Source organism: Acinonyx jubatus, chromosome B4 (genome assembly GCF_027475565.1).
Source record: "Acinonyx jubatus isolate Ajub_Pintada_27869175 chromosome B4, VMU_Ajub_asm_v1.0, whole genome shotgun sequence".
In the NCBI taxonomy this organism is placed as follows: Eukaryota; Metazoa; Chordata; class Mammalia; order Carnivora; family Felidae; genus Acinonyx; species Acinonyx jubatus.
In genome coordinates this window covers 131,596,354-131,618,639 of record NC_069387.1, presented here as the reverse complement: position 1 = coordinate 131,618,639, position 22,286 = coordinate 131,596,354, and the positions used below count along the sequence as shown (strand labels likewise).

Sequence of the window (22,286 nt, the reverse complement as noted above, 5' to 3'; positions counted from 1 at the left end):
TTGGTAATGTGGCACATATCCTTTCCTATTTTTCTCAATACTCATATACTTGCATTTAGGGTTTTTTGGTCACTAGTATTTTACAAAAATGGGATACTACACATTCTTCTGTATCTTGCTTTTTCTACCACAGCGATACCTTATAGAAATTCCTCTCACCAAGTCATCTTGCATAGCTTCAGTTCATTCTGCTTGACGTCTCCATAAATATTTTTTGGGTTGATATATCAAAACTTGTTGATCCATTTCCATACTGGTGGGCATTTATATTGTTTTCAGTTTTTGCTGTAATAATAACCATCTTTGTACTTATATCCTGCTACTTTTATGCCCTATGTACTGGTGCTTTTAGTTCTATCATAGTCCTAGGACAGACATTGCTGGATCAAAGACCTCTGAATTTTTTTAGTACTCATGTTCAGTACATGTAACTCAGTTGTTTATGATTACCTTGGAACCATCTAGTTGTTTTACCTATGTATAGTTTATCTCTCCAGCCAACTCTGTTGTTTGCATTCCATTAATATCAAATTTTATTTAACTCTTATTCATTTACAACAGAAAAAAATGTACACTTTTATTGATGAAGTTGGTAAGAAATAAAAGATAAGCAACAGAGTCAGTCCTAGAAGAGCTCACATGGCATTTCTTTTCTTTCTTTTTGTTTTTAAGTTTATTTATTTTGAGAGAGAGAGAGAGAGAGAGAGAGAGAAAGAGAATCCCAAGCTGACAGCACAGAGCCCAACACAGGACTCAAACTCACAAACTGTGAGATCATCACAACCTGAGCTGAAATCAAGAGTCTGATGTTTACCCAGCTTACCCAGGTGCCCCTCATAGTGCATTTCTTTTTCCCCTGGATTAAGCTGGCTAAGAGTTCTCTAGGGCTTTTGGGCAGAATTCTGACCTTTGTGCCAGAACTATCTGACTGGTAATTACGTATGTTAAGTCTGCCACTGTTACCCAACATTGGAAATTTCCCAGTTTACCCAAGCAGTAGATACTCTTATAAAAGCAGAGGCTGATTATAATTGATAGATCATCCGACCTTTCCTTTTGTCTTCTCCTTTTTCCCTTTCCTTTTGGTTTGCTTTGCTTTTGGTTTCTTCACAGCTACAGTCCATGTAATAAAACTAAATTAAAAATCAATTCATTTTGTGGGTTTTTTTTAATTTGGAAAATTAAGAAAATTCACAATTTTAACGACCTTAATATATGTGTTCTCTCTCATTCTCATTAATAACAAAGCACATATATAAATATATTGGAAAATAACTTCTAAAAAAGATACAATTATTTGGAAATCAAAACGGGATTAGAAAACTATCTTTTACTCCCTTCAAGGCATTCATCTTCCTGAATCCAATTTCATACAAATGACTACATGAGAAACATTTAAAACACGGGCTACATTTTCCCAAGTTTATGAATCATCAACACTATGGAGTGACCATTAACTAAATGCTTCCACACTTCTGAAATCTCAAAGTAAAAAAGAACTCTTTGGTTGTGACAGAAAATTATCCAAGTAAAAAAGGTATCTTTTCTTATCATTCGAAGGAGGAAAAAAAGGGGGGGTAATAAAGCAATGAACTTTAACCCTAGAGGTAAACCTGGCAGTTATTATGGCCTTTGATCATAGAATTAACCATTGTAATGGTCAATCTGGCCTGAATTTCATCTGATAAAACTGTCTGAATAGACACTCTGGTAACTTTGTCAAATTGTAACATAGCAAAGAACAAAGTTAGTACTTTATCACCTTGAGTCAATTAAGGATAGAGGGGCTATTCTAACAAGTTTATTTACCAATCAAATGCCTACAGGTCGTAATCTGGACTCTGCAAATAGCAAAGTCTTACAATCAGTTCAGAGACTCTGCAGCCAAGAAGAAAAGCTCTTCCAGGACATTTAGGATTGGACTTCTCACGAGAATAAGAAAAATATTCTTCATATTTAATCAGCCAAGCAGAAACCCCTAAGAAGAAAGTTTTATAAAGACTGAAAATGGATGGGAAAATGCAGGTGTTTGTTACAATCTAGGTATGTATTTTAATTATTTCCTAAAAGTAACTAGATTAGTATTTTAACATGGTCTGATTTTGAAACTGCATCCTTAAAATGAATTGTTTAATATTAGGTAGTTTTTATTGTCTACAAGAAAGTAGTTTATAAAATGATCTCTATGTAGGTGGAGAATGGGGGTTAAAAAAAAAGGTAATGTTTTCTTTAAAGTAAAACATAGACCTCTCTGAAAAAATGAAATGACCAAATAAACAATAAAAAATACCCTAGATTTTATTTGCATATATTGAGCAACACAAGCTAGACAGAAAAGGTACGTACCGTATGATTCCAAGAATAGGCAAAACAATCCATGTTGATAGAAACCAGAGCAATGGTTAAGGATGGAAGTGGAAACAGACAAGAGGGGGTGTGAGAAAATTTTCTAGGGTGATGAAAACGTTCTATATCTTGACTGGGGTGTGTGGGTTATATTGGGGCCTACTGATCTGAAATGTTGGGGTCCGGGAGTGACCTGTCAAGAAAGAATTCTTGAGATGTCTTCAGTGCAAAAGGGTGGTTTTATTAAACCACAGGGACAGAACCCATGGGCAGAAAGAGCTGCACTGGGGTTGTGATGAGAGGGGGCTAGGGGTAGTGTAAGTCTCTAAGGAATTTTGAAGCAAGGTTTCCAGGACCTTGAGGGGCTATTAGGAAAAGGTCATTTATTACTGTTTAGTAAAACCTCAGACATGAGATCCTTCAGATGTATAACAGTGGGCCATAGACTTAGAGAAGGATTGCTAAAACACATCTTGTAGGGCGGGGATGAGGGGTGGTGTGGAGATAAAGGATCCTGGAGGTTGGGCTAATGTCAAGCTAAGGTTGCCTTTTGCCTCTAGCAAAAATTTAACATTCCGGCAAGCTCCTCAAGGAAGGTCACTCTGCCTTCTCTCATGTACTTGTCAATGGACTATAAGTTGTAAAGAAGTTTAATTTTTTCTTTTGCCTTTGTTCTCCACATCATCTACTGAATTGTGGGACACCTGGATGGCACAGTCAGTTAAGCATCCAACCTCGGCTCATGAGGTCATGATCTCGCAGTCCGTGGGTTCGAGCCCTGAGTTGGGCCCTGTGGTGACAGCTCAGAGCCTGGAGCCTGCTTCAGATTCTGTGTCTCCCTCTCTCTCTGCCCCTCCCCTACTCACACTCTGCCTCTTTCTCTGTCTCTCAAAAATAAATACACAATAAAAAAAATTTTTAAAAACCTCACTGATGCGCATATCTAAGATCTGTGCAATTCATTATATGTAAATTTTACCACATTAAAAAAAAGTATACCACTCTCTAAACTTGAAGTACCTTTTAGACTAAGACTTCCCTCAGTTGAATTTATTCTTATTAAAAATATCATGACAAAGATAGACTTTTCAGAAATTCCAGATAGTATTCTTTGGTACAAATGTTTTGTACTATTTTGTGGTTAAGTGTGGACTCAACAGTCAGAGTTTTATAAACTGGAATCCTGGCTTAACAACTTACTGAGTGACTTGGGGAGAGCTACCAAACTGCTTTATGACTCAGTTTTCTCATTTGTCAAATGGAGATAATAAAAGCAACTACTTCTCAAAGTTGTCAGGAGGATTAAATAATAAAATACTCAGAACGGTAAGCACTATATAAATATTAGTTACAATTATTACCATAAAGAATTTACACTTAAAGATGTTGTCATCCTGGTAATCCAAAGCCAAGTAGGACCTTGGAAGAGTAAAATTTACACGGACAACTACTATCTCTATCAAAGTAATTTTTAGATTGAAGCCCTGAAAGTCTTTGGCTTTCTCACACAATTAAGAATGAGTCTCCGGGAGCCGGGGTGGCTGAGTTGGTTAAGTGTCCGACTCTTGATCTTGGCTAAGGTCATGATCTGTCAGTTCATGGGAGCCTATTTGGGATTCTCTCTCTCCCTCTCTCTCTACCCCTCACCTGCTCTATCTCAAAATAAATAAATGAAAACTTAAAAAAAAAAAAAAAAGAATGAGTCTTATCATTCACAAGTGATTCAGAAGCTTTTTATTATTCAATTCTTTAGAAAATTCCTGATTCTTGTCTAGGGCAGATTCTTGCTAATCTTTACTTCAGAGAATTTCTCGATATGAATGAGAAATATGCACAAAGGTTAAAGAGAAACAGAAAAGTCATTTATTCTTAATGTACCAGTATTTAAACTGCAGGAACATTATTATAATTCAAAATTTTTTATCTCCCAGCATTAAAAAACAGAAATACTCTATAATTCTGTACTAGATGGCTGTTTATGGAATTTCTATGAGCTAGCTATCTGTATAATGGTACTTTGGAATGAGTAATCAACATATACATATAGGTTAAATATATAGGTTTATTCACCTGTAAATTTATATATGTAAATACTCTGGTCTTTATTTTGCATTAAAATCTACTTCAGAAGATTATGCTAAGTGAAGTTAGTCAGAGAAAGACAAATATATGATTTCATTCATATGAGGAATTTAAGATACAAAACAGATGAACATAAAGGAAGGAAAGCAAAAATAATATAAAAACAGGGAGGGGAACAAAAACCATAAGAGACTCTTAAATACAGAGAACAAACTGAGGGTTGCTGGAGGGGTTCTGGGTGGTGGGATGGGCTAAATGGGCAAGAGGCATTAAGGAGGACACTTGTTGGGATGAGCACTGGGTGTTATATGTAGGGGATGAATCACTGGATTCTACTCCTGAAATCATTATTGCACTATATGCTAACTAACTTGGATGTAAAAAAAAAAAAAACAAAAACTCTACTTCAGAAGATGAAGACAAAGGGAAAATGAATAATCAATACGAATATATCGTTATTTTTAAAATTCCAGAGGTACACAGAAGTGAGAAAAGAAAATATGTTACTTTATAAAAACAGGTACACTTCATGTTAAAATATCTATGAAAAAGTAGGCCCTGAACTTAAATTTAGAAGCTCTAGAATATAAAATGTTTTTATACTACTATTCTGCTTATCAGGTATAACGTATAAACAGTGTTTTGAAATGGCTACATAAATACAAAGAGATCATTCAGTAAATGTGTGATGGTGGTGATGATAAAGATATGAATAAATTTGGACGTTCTGGGTGGCTCAGTTGGTTAATCATCCAACTTCGGCCCAGGTCATGATCTCATGGTTCATGGGTTCAAGGCCTGCGTCGGGCCCTGTGCTGACAGCTCAGAGCCTGGAGCCTGCTTCAGATTGTGTGTCTCCCTCTCTCTCTGCCCCTCCCCTGCTCATGCTCTGTCCCTCTTTCTCTCAAAGATATGAATAAATTTAAGAACTGAGTGTTTGGGGATGAGGACATAAGAAAAGTAAAGATACACTCCGCTTCAAAATATGGCCTGTGGCCAAAGATCTGGCTTTAGGCATCTCACGCACCCATCTAATGAGTGCCCATTAGGCAGGTGGTGTGCATCAGAAACACCCAGGGAGCTCTTCAAAACATAGAGCCCTTCCCTTGAGATTCAGTAAGTCTATGGGATCCTAGTATGTATTTATATTTTGAAAAAACTCACTCAATGGTCTAGGCAGATTCAGACCATTTTTAATTTCCATCATTTCTTGAACATATATTTTAATCTTTTAAATAGTATAAAAATCTCACCCCACCAAAATAAATCCTGATCTTTTAAAGTCAACCATTTTAACAAAACTTAAAAAAAAAAAACCAAAACATACCCCTTGCTCAAGGCAGAACTACAACTAAACCATGACTGAAAGATGGATACCTAATTGGTTTGGACGCTTCTAAGGGAAGAAGATTCAGGAATTATTATCTAGCACTCACTCTAGAACCACTCTTTTCATCATTTTAAATATTACTTAACAAAATACTTGACAATAACTGTATAGTCTCAGCCATCATAGTTGATAAGGGACAATCAGGTAAATGGTAAAAGCATTTTCCCAAATTGTGGGCCATACAGTTGAATACTTCCCAATGGATCTGTTCACTGTTGTAGTTGAAAGAAAACCAATAACCGGTTCTGGATATGCCAGACAAGTCATTCTGATAAGCCAAACTCTCTAAATAAGAGCCCTTTCTTAAGGCGCTACAAACTATATTACATATCCAAAATTATTGTGTCTAGGAATGTAACAATGTTAGAAATACATGTTCTTGGAAATAATGCTTCATTTGGCAGTAATTCTTCCTATTCTCTGATAAATTGCAGTGTTTATGTGAGTTGAACACCTTGCTATTCTAATGACTGCGTTGCTCTTGTGGCAATGTCAGAGAACTTTCTCACACAAATATTATAAAAAGTAGATTCACAGTTCATAACTGTGTCATTTGCCTTCCTTCATGGAATCATTTTTTCTGGCTTGGGTGATAAGTGGAGGGCATTTTAGTGATCAAGGTGGATGAATTGACATTTTCTGGCTCTACAGACACAGTCCTTAGCACCAGGATGGCAATGTTAAAAAAGAAATGGGGGAGAGGGGGTGCCTGGCTAGCTCAGTCAGTAGAGCATGCAACTCTTGATCTTGGGGTCGTGAGTTTGAGCCCCACATTGGGAGTAGAGATTACTTAAAAATCAATCATTCAATCAATCGTCTACAATGCTGATTTCTTTAAGGAAATAAGTTTTAGAAATCACCAGGACTTGGGGAAATCTGATTTTTTATTTCTATCTCAAGCAGTAGTAGCATAACTAGGACAGAATTCCTTTATCTCTGAGCCATTCTGCTGAATATTTTCCAGGTTACTCTTGCTTCAGCAAACTTAGGTAGATATAGCCAGGAGAAACCCAGAGGAAATAGCTCCCCAACATTCAGAAAGAGCCAACCCAGGAATTTCATTTCTAAGAATTTATTTTAAGGAAATAATTGATTGGTATAGAATGTGTACACATGTGTATACACACACACATGCACACACACACACACCTATATGAGAAATAAGTCTAGAAAGATATATATACCAAAATCTCAATAGCGGTTTTCTATGAGGGGAGGGATTTTGAGTAATTAAAAAAAATTACTTTTATCTGTATTCTCTAGTTTTTCTATATAGACCTTGTGTAATAATTAGAGAAGGGACTGAGGTGTTTTCCAAAAGTTTTAAGTACTTATAAGTACTAGGAAAATAGCTATGCCAAACATGAAATTTTTAGAAGCAAACCAAGTAACGGAGGATATAATTTCACGCTCCAAACAGACTGGCTCTGTGAAATAAATTTTTAAAAAAGTATTATATCCCTTTTAATTTTTCTTAATAATTTACTCTTTCTCCACTCCATAACCATTTTACCACTTCCATATCTACATGGAAAAAGACAAATGATTAATACTTTGGATACTTATATAGTTTTTGCCTCCAGAAATTGTATATCTGGTTTCTTTAATCCTGATGATTCTGTTTTAAAATTCTATTCCTTCTGGGGCACCCGGGTGGCTCAGTCTGTTGAGCATCCAACTTCGGCTCAGGTCATGATCTAATGGCTTGTGGGTTTGAGCCCCGCATCGGGCTCTGTGCTGACAGCTCAGAGCCTGGAGTCTGCTTCGAATTCTTTGTCTCCCTCTCTCTCTGCCCCTAACCCACTCACATTCTGTCTCTGTCTCTCTCAAAAATAAATAAACATTAAAAAAAAAGTTAAAATTCTATTCCTTCTTAGCCCAATATCTAAAATCCTATGTCCAGAAGATTAAAAATTAAGACAGGCATCCTTTTCCCCTACATAGCTGAAAAGAACATATGTATATGTATGAATGTGTATATGTATTTTTATTCATAATCATTTTTTATATAGTTATCATGCACATAACATACAATAGCCAACTGTTTAAGACACAGAGGCCCTCATCTTGACAATATAATTACTAGTTTCAAGGCCTAGAAAATGCAGCTCACCATGTAAAAATATCTCACCACGAGAAATCAGTAATTTTCAAAGCTGGTAAAACTTAATGCCAATTCTATTTCCTTTTAAAAAAATTGAAGCTACAGGTAGGTTGACAGATTCGAGAAATACTTAAGTTAATACTAACTGGATTGCTATTAAGCTTACCTTACAGCTTTGAAAAACTCTGATTTCTTGTGTGTTTCAGTGGTGAGCTGCATTTCCTGAGTCTCAGCCGATTTCCCAGCAGGAATTCCAGTCTGATGAAGAATCAGCAAAAGGAAGCCCTCACTGAGAGACACACTGGTATCATTCACTGAGTGGAGACAGTGAAAGAGTAACATATTTCTAAAGGCAATTGAGATTCTTAGTACATATGCTCACAAAGTAAATACAGATTTACCTTCCCATGACAGAAGCAATGATTAATTTCCCTTGAAAACCTGACTGCTTTTTCTACAAAGCATTTGGTTTTACCCTACTTACCACTTTGTGATGATTTTCATTCACCACAGTTCATCCCTTAACTGCCTTTTTATCACTGTTATCACCTCCCAAAGCTGTGAAAATCAAATCTGGAAATCTAGTGTAACCTATACAGCAATATTTTTGTTAAACAAAAGGAAATGAACATTTAATACTTTGAAGAAAAACACGTTTTCTTTCTTTCATTTCTCTAAGTAGGCTCCAAGCCCAATGTGGGGCTTGAACTCACGACTCCAAGATCAAGAGTTGCACGCGCCACCAACTGAGCCCACTGGGCACTCAAGAAAAACATGTTTTCTCAAATGTCTTTAACACAGCAGTTCACAAGGAATCAATCATTTGAATACAGTTCTAGCAACTGTCTTAGAAAGTAATATAACTTTTAAAACATTATGGTTTATATACTTTTCATGGATAATTCTGAATTGTAAGACTTATATTTATTGCTCTAGATAGCAATGTCAACACCGGACCAACAACCACACATACCTTTTTAAGTTTAAAATTAAGTTAATAAAAATAAAAATAAAATAAAAAATTTAGTTTCTCAGTTGCACTAGCACCATTGTAAGTATATAATAGCCACTTGTGGCTAGTGGTTACTGTATTGGACAGCATAGACCTAGAACATTTACACTGCTGCAAAAAAAAAAAAAATCTATTGGACAGCACAGTTCTAAATAAAGCATCTAAAGAGAGAGATTTATGGTTAAAAGGGCTTACCTGGCCTAAGGAGGTGTGGGTGTGTGAAGGGGCTGGGCTGGCCTAAGTATCGGTTTGGAATTCTCCTCTCTGGGATGGGCTGGAGCGAGTACCATCGCTGAGAACATGACATGAATCCTGAAGGAAAAATAAAGAGAGTAGAATGGAACAATAATCAAGAAAGTCCTCACAGTGTATATACATTTATCGATCTCTAGCAGTTGGATGCTCTAGAAAAATGCAAATTAGTATCTCCTTCAATATTTATATGGCCCTCCCTCTGTGCCAGTCAGAGCCTGTCTTGGGCCCTGGGAAAACAGAAATGAGATCATTTTTACCCTTAGTGACTTCAGTCTACTATAGTATAATAGAGGTACATATATACAGAATAGGACTATGGTATGAATAAGGAACTATGGGAACAGAAGGAAGGCAACAAACAAAAGCAAGGAAGGGGTTAGGAAGTATTTCACAGAAATACTGTGTCCTAAAATTCAGAAAAAGCTGTATCCTAAAATTCAGAAAAAGAGAGTTAACATTTTTACTGAGAATATATGAAGTACAAAAAAAAACATGATATCTCATTGAATCTTGGAATGTTAGAGGTAGATAAAATAAGGTATAAAAATGCTTTATCATAGTATACAACACACTATTAGCATTCATTCAGTAAGATTAAGCATGTGACTGGAACACATGCTAGAAGAAGACAAAAGAATGAGGACTATATGCTCTGGTCTTTAAAGAATATACAGTCTAGTGGAGGTGAGACAAAACATTCAAGCACTACATGGTGAACACCATGGTGGATTCATTCACAAGGTCTTTTGAGAGCACAAAGACTGAAACAATACTGTGGGATGGGTGCAATATGATATAGATACAGATACAGTGCTCTGAGGAACACAGAGACGCACACAAAGGGGTGTTGGTGTGGGACTCTAGAGGTAGGGGATGCCTGCTCTGAATAAGAATTAGTCGAGGGCATCTGGCTGGTTCAGTGGGTAGAGCATGCAACTTGATTTCGGGGTTTTAAGTAAGAGCCCCAAGCTGGGTGTAGAGATTACTTAAAAATAAAATCTTAAAAAAAAAAAAAAAAAGGAATAAGCCAAGTGAAAGAGAAAGAGGGGTGTTGAAGGTATCATAAATGAGATTACAAAAGGGAAGTCATAGAAGGCACTGGGTATGTGCGTACATACATGCATGTGTGTATGTGTGTGTGTGTGTGTGTGTGTGTAGGGGGAAGAGAGTTTCAGGTCAGTGTTGATGGAGGAAGAAAAGATTAGAAAGGTAAGGATCAGACCATTGAAAGCTTTGTATACCAAATTAAGGAATTAGGATTTTAACTGCCATCATCATTGCTTTTTTACAAAAAAGGAATCAGACTCAGAGAAGTAATTTGTGCAATGTTACAGTTAGTAATGAGGAAGCTAGGATTCAAGCCTAAATTTATTAAACTTTGAAATCTTTGTTCTTATCCCTCCATCCTGCTGCTCAGTAGGTGTTCTCTGCTGATCCCAAAAACAGAATCAGTACTGTAAAATCTCCTTGTGAACCTACAATCGCTACAATGGTAGAATGTGATGTCTGGATCAAGTTAAAGGTTTTTGTAGGTACTATGTAGTATGAATGAATGAGGTGTATATATTTGATGAGTTAAGAATCTTAAATGTTAACTCTGAATTAAATTTTCAGAGGATTACTGAAAAAAATTATAGCTTTTTGGATGATTAAAAATACAGAAAATGGCAAAAGTTTCTAGGCAGTATGAAAATACAGTTAAAAATTGTGAAAAAATAAGAAAAAGGACAAAACAAGTATTTCCTGGAATCTGTTTAGAAAATGTACAGAATACATATTAGGGAATATGTCCAGTCTATATAAATTGAAAGCTTAATAAAGATGAGGCAAGCAATTTACAAAAATACAGAGGACAGAGGAACTTGCTAGAGGACAATATAGGGATGTAATGAACAAAATCCAGATGTGGGAAATACTACAGGACAAAGAACTCTGTTTCTTGCGCATAAATTTTACGGCAGGTAGGGACGGTAAGAGATGGAAGGAGGAATCTGTAGATTAAGAAAACCTTAAAAAAATGTATCAACCAATTGTATCATGTGAGCCTTATATGGATCCTGATTCAAGCAACAAATTGTCTATCAAGTATCCACTCATACTATTTACTATAATTATGAAAAAATTGGAAATTTGGACAATTGCATATTTAATAGGATTACAGAAGTAATGTTTACTTCTTTAAGGTGTGATAATAGTGCTGTGCTTATGTTAAAACCACATACTTTTAGACATATAAACTGAAATATTTATAGATGAAGTGATATGACCTGGAATTTATCTCAAAATAACATGGGGGTGGGGTGGATTGGGGAGAGGATGAACGGGGATTTGGATGAAAGAAGCCACGAGGTGATAATTGTTGAAGCTGGGTGATGGGTACATGGGAGTCCATTATATATACTCTATCTACTTGTATAGGTTTGAAACTTTTCATAATAAAATAAAAGGAACAAGAAAAGATGAGTTAAGCATAGAGAAAAATGAAGTACACAATCATCTGAAAGGCAATCCAAGACAGAGTTAAAGGCAGCGTGGTATAGTAGGAAAAAAATGCCAGTTCTTTTTTTTTTTTTTAATTTTTTTTTCAACGTTTATTTATTTTTTGGGGGGACAGAGAGAGACAGAGCATGAACGGGGGAGGGGCAGAGAGAGAGGGAGACACAGAATCGGAAACAGGCTCCAGGCTCTGAGCCATCAGCCCAGAGCCTGACGCGGGGCTCGAACTCCTGACCGTGAGATCGTGACCTGGCTGAAGTCGGACGCTTAACCGACTGCGCCACCCAGGCGCCCCCCCTTTTTTTTTTTCTTTTAATTTTTTTTTCAGCCAGTTCTATGATCTATGTGATCTCAGCATGTTACATAAATTCCTTTGTACCACTTCTTTACCTGTGAAATAATGCAGTAATATTAGGTAGTGGCTTTCAAACTTGTGAAACCAAGACTCCCAGTAAGAAACATATTTTACATGGTAACCTAGTATACACATATAAATATGATCTACATAAAAATTTCACTAAATACTATACTATGATACTTTTCTGTCTTATTTCATTAAAAAATTTCTCAGTGCACTAACATGATTTTATTACTGCAATGTCTTGAATGGTGGCTCCCAAAAGATATGTCCACATCCTTTTTTGTTGTTGTTGTTTATTCATTTTGAGAGTGAGAGTGTGAGCCGGGGAGGGGCAGAGAGAGAGGGAGAGAGAGAATCCCAAGCAGGCTCCGTGCTGATGGCGTCTGACAGTATGAAGCCCGATCTGGGGTTCAAACTCATGAACTGTGAGATCACAACTTGAGCGGAAATCAAGGGTTGGTCGCTTAACTGACTGAGCCATGCAGGCACCCTGATATGTCCACATCTTAATCCCTAGAACCTGTGACTGCTAATTTATTTAAAGAAGGGGTCTTGCAGATGTAATTAAGGATCTTGAAATGGGGACATCATCCTGGATCATCTGGGTAGGTCCTAAATTCAATGGCAAGTCCTCTTATAAGAGGAATGCAGAGAGAGAGATTTGAGATAGGCAAGAGAAAAGAAGAAGTAATGGAGGCATGTGGAAGCTGAGATTGGAGTGATGTGGCCACAAGCCAAAGAACACCTACAGCCACCAGAAGCTGGAAAGGTAAAGAACAGATTCTTTCCTAGAGCGCTTGGAAGGAATACAGCCCCACTGCCACTTGATTTCAGACCTCTGGCCTCCAAATCTGTGAGAGAATTCTATTATTTTAAGCCACCATGTTTGTGGTAATTTGTTATGGCAGCCTCAGGAAACCAATACGATGACTCACTAAGATTACAACTTGTCACTGGAAAACACTGCACTAAAAGACTGTATCTCTGTACTGAGGGCAGCTCCAGTTTAGGAGGAGGAGGGATGTGAGGATGCTCAATAATGTTAAGAGCATAAGGGGATCCTGAGACCAACTTCCGCCTCATCCAATCATCAGGTTCCCTACAGTGTTACTTGCAGAAATGACCTTTCCCTATGCATAGCGGCCTTTGGCCCACTTTACCTTTTAGTTATTTGACGCTTGACAGTTGTGTTTCTTGAAAGTAGAGAGAAAGTAGAGAAGTGTTTCTCTTCTTTAACAGGGAAGAGAAGATAATGGGCTGTCCATGTGCAATAACATGTTGGTACAGTGACTGGGATGGAGTGTTATGAAGAAGAGGAATACAATTAGGAGTTTAGCAGAACTACCTGAGCTTTTTTCACCTGTAAACAAACTCTTGTCCTAATCAAAGCTCCATTATAGGAGCTTATTAATCAAAGTTCATTATAGGGTTCCACTCCATTTTTCCTGATTACAACAAATAGAGGCACAGTGTATTTAATACTTTCGAATCCCAGCGTCATTGCTAATAATAATGATCTTGATGACAGCTAACATTACTATTGTTTATTATATTCCAGAAAGTATTCTAAGGACTCTGCATGTATTCACTTATTTAATCCTTACAGCTGTGTAATGTAACTCCTATTCCAAACTTTTAACTTATTTTTGAGCTGGTAACATGTTCATATGGATCAAAGTTCAAAAGATGTAGTAAATTGATAGGGAAAAGCCTTCCTCTCACACCTGTCCCCAAGTTAACCTGTCTCCCTTCCTTGAAACAGCCAGTAATATCACTTTTTTGTTGAAATCACACTTATTTTTGTTGAAACCACATCTATATTCTCTTTAAACAAATAATAGCATGTATGCTTGAGGCAGATGTTATTACAGCACTGCCTATTTAAAGATGAGGGAAAAAAAATACACAGAAAAGTTAAGAAACTGGCCCAAGATGAAGAATTACTGAGACAGAACAAGGATTTGAACAATCTATTTATAGAGCCATAACCATTAGACTACATTGTCTACACTACCATTTTGGCAGTAAAATAATTGGATGTAAAATGTTAACCAACTGTCTTTTTAATTTTTTTAATGTTTGTTTTTGAGAGAGAGACAGAGACAGAGCATGAGTGGGGGAAGGGCAGAGAGAGAGGGAGACACAGAATCCAAAGCTGGTTCCAGGCTCTGAGCTGTCAGCACAGAACGCGACACAGGGCTCAGATCCACAGACCAGGAGATCGTGACCTGAGACGAAGTTGGACGCTTAACTGACCATACCACCCAGGTGCCCCTCAATTCTCTTTTTTTATGTTCAAATGAAATAATACTAGAATATCAATCCATCTATTTTGGACCACTTCCTGGCATAGGAAGCTTAAGTCTAACAAATGCAAATAAACAATACCTTTACCTACATTTAAGTAAACAGGATTTTTTTGCTCAATATCACATAGTAGCAAAACTGGTATGTCGAGTCCTATTTCTAAAATCCAAACTGATCCAAAGTAGGGCCACTTCCTTAGTATAGACCCTCCTCAATCCACCTGGACACTATGTCTCTTAACTGGTCTGCCTTTCTTGGATCTTGTCTTTCTTCTGTAACTCATCTTCTATAGCTATACTATTTCCAAAGTGATCCCTCTAGTCCTTTGCCTTGATGTCCTCAAAAGTACTGTCAACTAATTCCTGTTTAAATTCAGGATCTGTCCTTAACTTTCCAGCTTCCTACACTAACAGTATATGCCTAGAATTTTCTATCTTTCAGAATACACTTCAACCCCTAGCTTAGCACCCTTCATGATCTGGCCCCTGTCTATTCCTCTGGCCTAATGATCCTCAAAAGAACATTACTATAGCCACACATGAGGAGCCCCAGCTAATTAGTCTGTACTGTAACAGTACTTGCCTTCAAAAATACAGTTCTCTTAACAATGGCTTTTGCCTGCTTCCATGAGCTCAAAAATTAGCTCATACATCACTTACCCTAAGAAGTCTAATTCCCTATCCTTATTGATTCTGATGTAAATGCCCCTCCTCAATGTTCCCATGTTTACTTCTGTTACTATTGTTAATACCTACTATACTGCACTTAATTGCTAATTAGTTTGCCAGTCTATTATAAACTTTTGGAAGGGCAGGAATCCTTTGTTCTTTGACTTTATTTCCCCAGTGATTAGACTGGCATATATTTTGAAGACCACAAGTCAAGAAGTCTGCCTTTTGATTAGATGCAGGGAGTGAAGAAAAAAGAAATTAAGACGATTCCTGGGTTTTTTGGCCTGAATAACAGGATAGATGTTTGTACCATTAAACGAAATGGCAAAGACTGAGATAATTATTGGATATTCCAAATGAGAGTTCAAATAGGCAATCTGAGGTTCAGGGGAAACTAACAGGCTAGATACATGAATTAAGATGTTATAAGCACACAGATGGTATCTAAAGCCCTGGGACTGGATATTACCTACACAGAACTGTGTAGGTCAAGTTTAGTTACCATTATAGCGTGAGAAGGAAAAGCACAGGAGAAAAGGAAGCAAACTAGAGAAAAATGGTTTTTAGGAAGTTAAACAAGTATTTAATAATTTAATAGAGGAAGTGCTCACCTGTGTGAGGACAACCACTGGATTTGGCAGCACAGAATTCAATGGAGAACCTGACAAGTACAGTTTTATTTATTCATCTCATAAAAATTTTTTTCTAATATTTTAGAAAGAGAGAGAGAGAGCGCGCGCGCGCGCGCTGCGCGCGCGCGCATGGGTGGGGGAGGGGCAGAAAGAGAGGAAGACACAGAATCCAAAACAGGCTTCAGGCTCCGAGCTGTCAACACAGAGCCTGATACAGGGCTCAAACCTGTGAACCGTGAGATCATGACCTGAGCTGCAGTCAGATGCTTAACTGACTGAACCACCCAGGTGCCCCTTATTTATTTTTTAAACGTTTATTTTCAGAGAGAGAGAGAGAGGGAGAGAGAGAGGGAGAGAGGGAGAGAGAGCATGAGCAGGGGAGGAGCAGAGAGAGGATCACAAGCAAGCTCTGCACTGTCAGCACAGAGCCCAGCCTGAAGTGGAGCTGGATCTCATAAACTGCAAGGGCTGAAATCAAGAGTCAGTTGCTCAACTGACTGAGCCACCAAGGTGACCTGAACAATGTTAGTAAAGTATGAAAGATAGAAGCCAAAATGGGTAAAGGTGGTCAAAAGGTATAAACTTCCAATTATAAGATAATAAGTTCTGGGGATGTAATCTACAGCATAGTGGCTATACTTAACAATTCTGCATTGTGTATTTGAAAATTGCTAAAAACATAGAGCTTCAAAGTTCTTATCACAAGAAAAATAGGGTACCTGGCTGGTTCAATCAGTAGAGCGTGAGTCTCTTGATCTCGGGGTTGTGAGTTCAAGCCCCACGTTGGGCAGAATTTACTTAAAAAAGGTCTTATCACAAGAGAAAAATTGTAAGTATGTGAAGTCATGGGTGATAACTAAACTTATTTTGGTAATCATTTCACTATATATACATATATCATTATATTGTACACCTTAAACATGTTATATGTAAATTATAACAATGAGATGGGGGGGGGAAGTAGACGCCAGATTGGAGTGTGCCAACAAAGAATAGGATGGAAGAAAGCAGAAACATCAAGCAGAGAGGATAATTTTGACAAGTTTTACTGTAAAGGAATGCGAGAAAGTGGCATAGCAGCTGGAAGGGTCAATAGATAAGGGAGGGGGAAATAATTAGAAGCAAATCCTTGTTTTATACCTTCACACTCTATTGAAGTTAGTTTTTGAATGTTTTTTTCAATTGTATAAACTCGAGAGCAGAATTTTCTATTTTCTAACTCCTCTCTGTGTCACAGGTTCTCAATACATATTTGTAGAATGTCTAGAACCTAAATTCCTAAACCCTTGTCCAAAAAATGCAGTAGAGTAGAAAGAGTAAAATTTGGAATCAGATTCAAGTTCAAATATCATATTTTTCACTAATAAGCTAGATAGCCTTAGACAAATGTATTTGAAGAACCTCAGGTTTCTTACGGGCACAAAATATTTACTTTCTGGAATGCTGTTACAATTACATGAGAGACTATGTTAAGTCATTCGTGTAAACACTTTAGGTGTTTGACCTAAAAATGGTACTCAGATGATTTTATTATTCTTCTTGTTATTATTTTCAATAGCAAGCAAATACAATCATGTGTATACCATACATACATGTAGACATATATACTATAGGGAATTGAAAAACCAATCTAGAGTAGCTCTCTGCCCCCATCACACTACCATTTTTTTTTTGAGGGGGAGCACGTATCACATTATCTCGAATCATTTATTATTTATACTTCATTAATGAAAACACCATGAAAATTGCTATTTTTTAATGTCATTATCATCAGTGGTTAAAACTGTGCCTTGCGCAAAGTAGAAATTCAATAATATATACTGAATACATAAGTGTACAACTTTCAAAATCTTTACGTGTTTTAAAGTTGTAAACTTTTAAATGGGTAAAGATACTGTCATCTCAAATGATTCAATACTGGCATGCAGAAAGCTTGTATATTATGCTCCTTCCTCAGGAATCACCCCAAGTCTGGGCTAGGTGTCTCTCATATGATTGCTTAGCATCCAGTGCTTCCCCCAATATAGCCCTTATTATACCGTAATCAAGTTGTTTGTTTCCAGTACAATTGTCTCTTGACTGAAATAAATAAATTATGTCAACTATTTGAATACTTTTTCATGTAGTTCTCAATTTCTTCATTTTTCAAAGCCAAATCACAGAACTGGGAAGTTATTAAGGCTCAGCAGCCTGAAGGTCCTATCATGCAAGGGGCATGCTGTGGCTATCAAGAACAGGTTCCACTAGTTTATGAGGCACTGTTGGAGACTTCCAGGGAAATATAGGGGAAATAGTCCTGAGGGTTCAGGATGGTCTGGTATGACTCTGGACTAGCTTTATTTGGAAGGTCTAGTCCCTATCCCAACCCCGAATGACACCATAATGCAAACCTCTCTGACATAAGCTGGTAACTCTGCTTGCCACATAATCAGTATCCTAATGTCTCCTAGCAGTGTCCATGGTGGTAACATTGTCTTCAATGTAAAAAGTGCCTATTTGCAGTCACTGCCTCCACCACCACCACCAGGGGTGCTCCAGCTGAGAGGAAGCTACAGTTCTCACTACTCAGACCCAGAACACCCTTTTCCAATGACCTGTTAAAACATGGTGGATTACTATGAAGTTCAAGGAGTGCAGAGATATGCTTCACCTGAGGACATTAAAAAGTCTTATCGTAAAGTGGCACTTAAATGGCACCCTGATAAAAATCCAGAAAATAAAGAAGCTGAGAGAAAATTCAAAGAAGTAGCTGACGCATATGAAGTATTATCAAATAATGAAAAACGGGCCATTTATGACAAATATGGCCAGGAAGGATTAAATGGTGGAAGCAGAAGTCATTTTGATGATTCTTTTGAGTATGGCTTCACATTTCGTAAGCCAGATGATGTCTTTAGAGAAATTTTTGGTGAAAGGGATCCATTTTCATTTCATTTGTTTGAAGACTCACTTGAGGACCTTTTAAATAGTCCAAGAAGCTCCTATGGAAGCAGTGGTACAAGATAAGATCCTTCTTCGCTGCCTCCAGTGAATATCCAGTTTTTGAGAGATTTTCTTCATATGCTACAGGATATATACCATATGGTTCACCGGGCCATGAGGGCCTTAATTCATTCTCCTCGTTGGCATCTGATAATAGTAGGATGGGCAACTACAGATCTGTTAAAACTTCGGGTAAGACTGTTAATGGCAAAAATACAAATACACAGAGAATTATCGAGAATGATCAAGAAAGAGAAGTTGAAGATGATGGCGAACTGAAGTCCTTCCTTATAAATGATGTGGCAGATGAAGAGGGCTTTGCAGAAGAATGCAGCTGGAGAAGACAGTTATTCAACAATTATTCACCAAAGTACTTCAGACCCAAACATGTAACTCAACATACTTTTGTGGACAATGATGAGCAAGATATACCTTGGGTCACCAGCAACTGGGATCCCTCTATTTTCTCAGCAGGATTCAAAGATGGTGGTAAGAGGAAAAAAAAGAAGCATAAAGAGGTACAGAAGAAGTCAACCAAAAGGAATCGTTAAATTGACTCTTCAGACACATTATGTTCATATAACAATTGAACGTGACTCTTTGTGTGTTTTTGTTAATCACAGAGTTTGGTAGATAACATTTGTTTAGAACTATACTAATATTATGTTTTTAACATGTTTAACAGGATTGTGGACCTGTGGTCAGTGTTGTTTGGAGTAGGTATGTCAGAAAAAGATGAGTTTGTGGCGACAGTGATGTTAAGAATTTGGAAAACAGGAAATACTATTTTACTATTTCTGAGCTGAACATTTACAAATCATAGAGTTTTTCTTTAGCAGAATTCATGATCTATTTCATTCCTTTTATCTATTTAAAACCACTATACAAACTCCTGAAATATGTACCGCATTAGGAGCTAAAAATTTATTACGATGTACAGATTCAGGCTATATAATTATTCATGAAATGACTTTTTTCCAATAGAGGTAGAGCATTTCATACATAAGTACATTATAAATAAAAATTAAAGTATAAAGTATTTTCTCTTAAGTTAAAAATAGCCAGAGTTATATTTGCATTCCCATGTTTACAGTAGCACCTATTCACAACAGCCAAGAGGTGGAAGCAACCCAAATATCAATGAATGAATATACATGCATATAGTGGGATATTACTCAGCTTTTTTTTTTATTAAAAAAAATTTTTTTTACATTTATTTATTTCTGAGACAGAGAGAGATAGAGCGTGAGTGGGGGAGGGGCAGAGAGAGAGAGAGACAGAATCCGAAGCAGGCTCTAGGCTCTGAGCTGTTACCACAGAGCCCAACGCGGGGCTTGAACTCATGAACCGCGAGATCATGACCTGAGCTGAAGTCATACGCTTAACTGACTGAGCCACCCAGGCAGCCCTTTTCAGCTTTAAAAAGGAAACCCTGTTAAATGCTACAAAATAGGTAAACTTTGAAACATTACAGTAAGTGAAATAAGCCAGCCATAAAGACAAAATACCTTATGATTCTACTTACATAAGGTAAGAAGTTCATAAAAACAAAGTAGAATCGTAGTTACTGAGGCAAGGGAGGGAGAGGTGTTGTTTGGTGGTCTGTTTCACAATATATATTTTAAAACAATTAACATGGTAAATTTTATGTTATGTGTATTTTACCACAATTAAAAAAGAAAGCTAGACTTATCCTGGATTTCTCAGAGCAATGTGGCTATATCATGTATGGCAGGCCACCAGTGACTCACTCCAGATAGGAAACTTTCTATTTTCTTTTTTAGTATATACCACGTACAAAGGATCTACAAATACATTACTCTAAAACATCTCTACCCACTATAGTTTAAGGTTACAATGGAATAAAAATGAGTTACATCAGATATTGAGCAAGTAGTCTTAGCTAAATGTTTTCAGACATTTAAAATGAGCTTAGTTTAATTTCAACACAATCACTTCTTAGTTTCCTCTATTTTATTTTAAAAATATATTACTTTTCAGCCTATGAGTTTTATTCATTCATTCATTCAATGGTATTTTTTGAGTACCTACTGTTTGTCAGGTACTTGGGATACAGTAATGAGCAAACACGAAAAACCTTAACTGTCATGGAGTTTAAAGCTGGAGAAAGACAATAAACAAATACTAAATAAAATATAATGACAGTCATAGGTGTTAAGGAAAACAAAATAAAGTAAGAATAGGGGACATAAGTTTTGGAGTAGGAGGGTTGAAATTTTAGTTAAGGTACCGAGGGAAAAGTGATGGCTAACATCTTTGTAAAGATGTAAAGAAAGTGAAGGAGTTAGCCATTTGGATATGAAGTGAAAGAGAATTATAGAAGGAACAGCACGTGAAATGTCTCTAATGCAGAATGTGTAAAGTGTGTTTGAGGCTCAAAGAGATCATTGTGAACGATTAAGACAACAAGCAGATGAAATTAGGTAATAGGAGGTCAGATTATGCAGGTACTGCTAGATCACATTATGGACTTTGTTATTATAGGTGGGACGAGAAGCCACTTAAAGGCTCTGAGCAGAAGAATGACAATCTGACATATTTCCACAGGTCCACTCTGGCTGCTGTCATCGAGAAAAGACTCAAAGTAAGCAGACGTACAAACAGGGAAATCAGGCTATTGCTGGAATTCAGGCAGAGTCTGTAATAGCTTGGTCCAGGGTGATGGATGTAGGCAGGGGAAAGAGTGATCAAATTCTGGATATAGTCTGAAAATAGGGCCAAACGGAATTTACTGATAGGCTGAATACTGGGCATGACAGGAGTCAAGGTTTTTGGCTTTAGCAACTGAAAAAAGGGATTTGCTATTATCTCAGATAGGACCACAGGTGTTGTTTTGGACATGCTGCATTTGAGATGCCTGAATTTATTAACTGAAAATAATTTCTTAACTTGCATCCTGCATATTCCTTGTCATTGAATTCTTAAGTTTTTTTCTTTTTTAGCAAAAAGATTATATTATTTTAATCTTTTATCACTTAGAAATGTAATGACTGCAAATTTTAATGTGACTAAAAGATGGGAACAAATAATCAAGCAAAACTAAAACCCAATCACCTTTGGCAAAATACAGTTCAGTGGCATTTAGCAATGCAACAAATCTGGAAACCAAAAAAGATTATAACATCCACTCTTTAAATGACTGCTATAGTAAAGTGAGGGCTTTTGTTTAACTTTGTGTTGGTTGGTAGATAGGAAATTCTATAGAAAGGTCTGGGGACAATTTGCATTTAAAACTTATTTTCAGAAAAAAAAATCATAAAAGTTTAAAGTATTTTAAATGTTACTTTTATAAAATGTGATATTTAGTTAAGTATCTTTCATGTATGTGGGACAACTCAGGGTTGGAAAAAATGCAATTTTCCAGTAACAAAACCAAAACCAGCATCTCTAAAAATATAAAAATGACTGACATGCCCTCCAGTCCATTTTCCACTCTTAAAAATTCAGACTTAGTCTTACTCAATAGCTTAAAGTTACTCAATGGTTTCCCACTGCCCAGAAGAGTGGAAATAACAAGACCCTTCATGAGCCAACAACCTCCTTTTCCTCCCAACTTGGTTTGTTTGTTTGTTTGTTTGTTTGTTTGAGAGAGAGAACACAAGCAGGGGAGGGGCATAGAGAGGAGGT

At 36.9% G+C, this 22,286-nt stretch overlaps 2 protein-coding genes and 1 long non-coding RNA gene across 6 annotated transcripts in view; 2 read left to right on the top strand and 1 right to left on the bottom strand.

Moving 5' to 3' along the window:
• The window catches only part of XPNPEP3 (X-prolyl aminopeptidase 3), a 73,608-nt gene that overhangs the window by 48,624 nt on the left and 2,698 nt on the right, over positions 1-22,286 (bottom strand). For 2 of the 4 annotated variants that reach the window (XM_053226842.1, XM_015077875.3), the window contains exon 2: positions 9,130-9,246. In XM_053226842.1, the coding sequence (XP_053082817.1) occupies positions 9,130-9,246 (117 nt within the window). Of the gene's footprint in view, positions 1-8,088; positions 8,237-9,129; positions 9,247-22,286 lie in introns of those variants that run through there. The other 2 variants (XM_027070645.2, XM_015077877.3) reach the window with 2 other exon arrangements.
• LOC128316508 (uncharacterized) lies at positions 1,335-10,925 on the top strand. The gene is made up of 2 exons (XR_008300535.1): positions 1,335-2,043; positions 8,129-10,925. It is a non-coding gene; the product is annotated as an uncharacterized LOC128316508 (long non-coding RNA).
• On the top strand, positions 17,919-19,262 carry DNAJB7 (DnaJ heat shock protein family (Hsp40) member B7). Its single transcript, XM_015077878.3, is given in 2 exon segments — positions 17,919-18,651; positions 18,654-19,262. Coding segments are annotated over 2 exon segments (927 nt in total). The 5' UTR covers positions 17,919-18,260; the 3' UTR covers positions 19,190-19,262.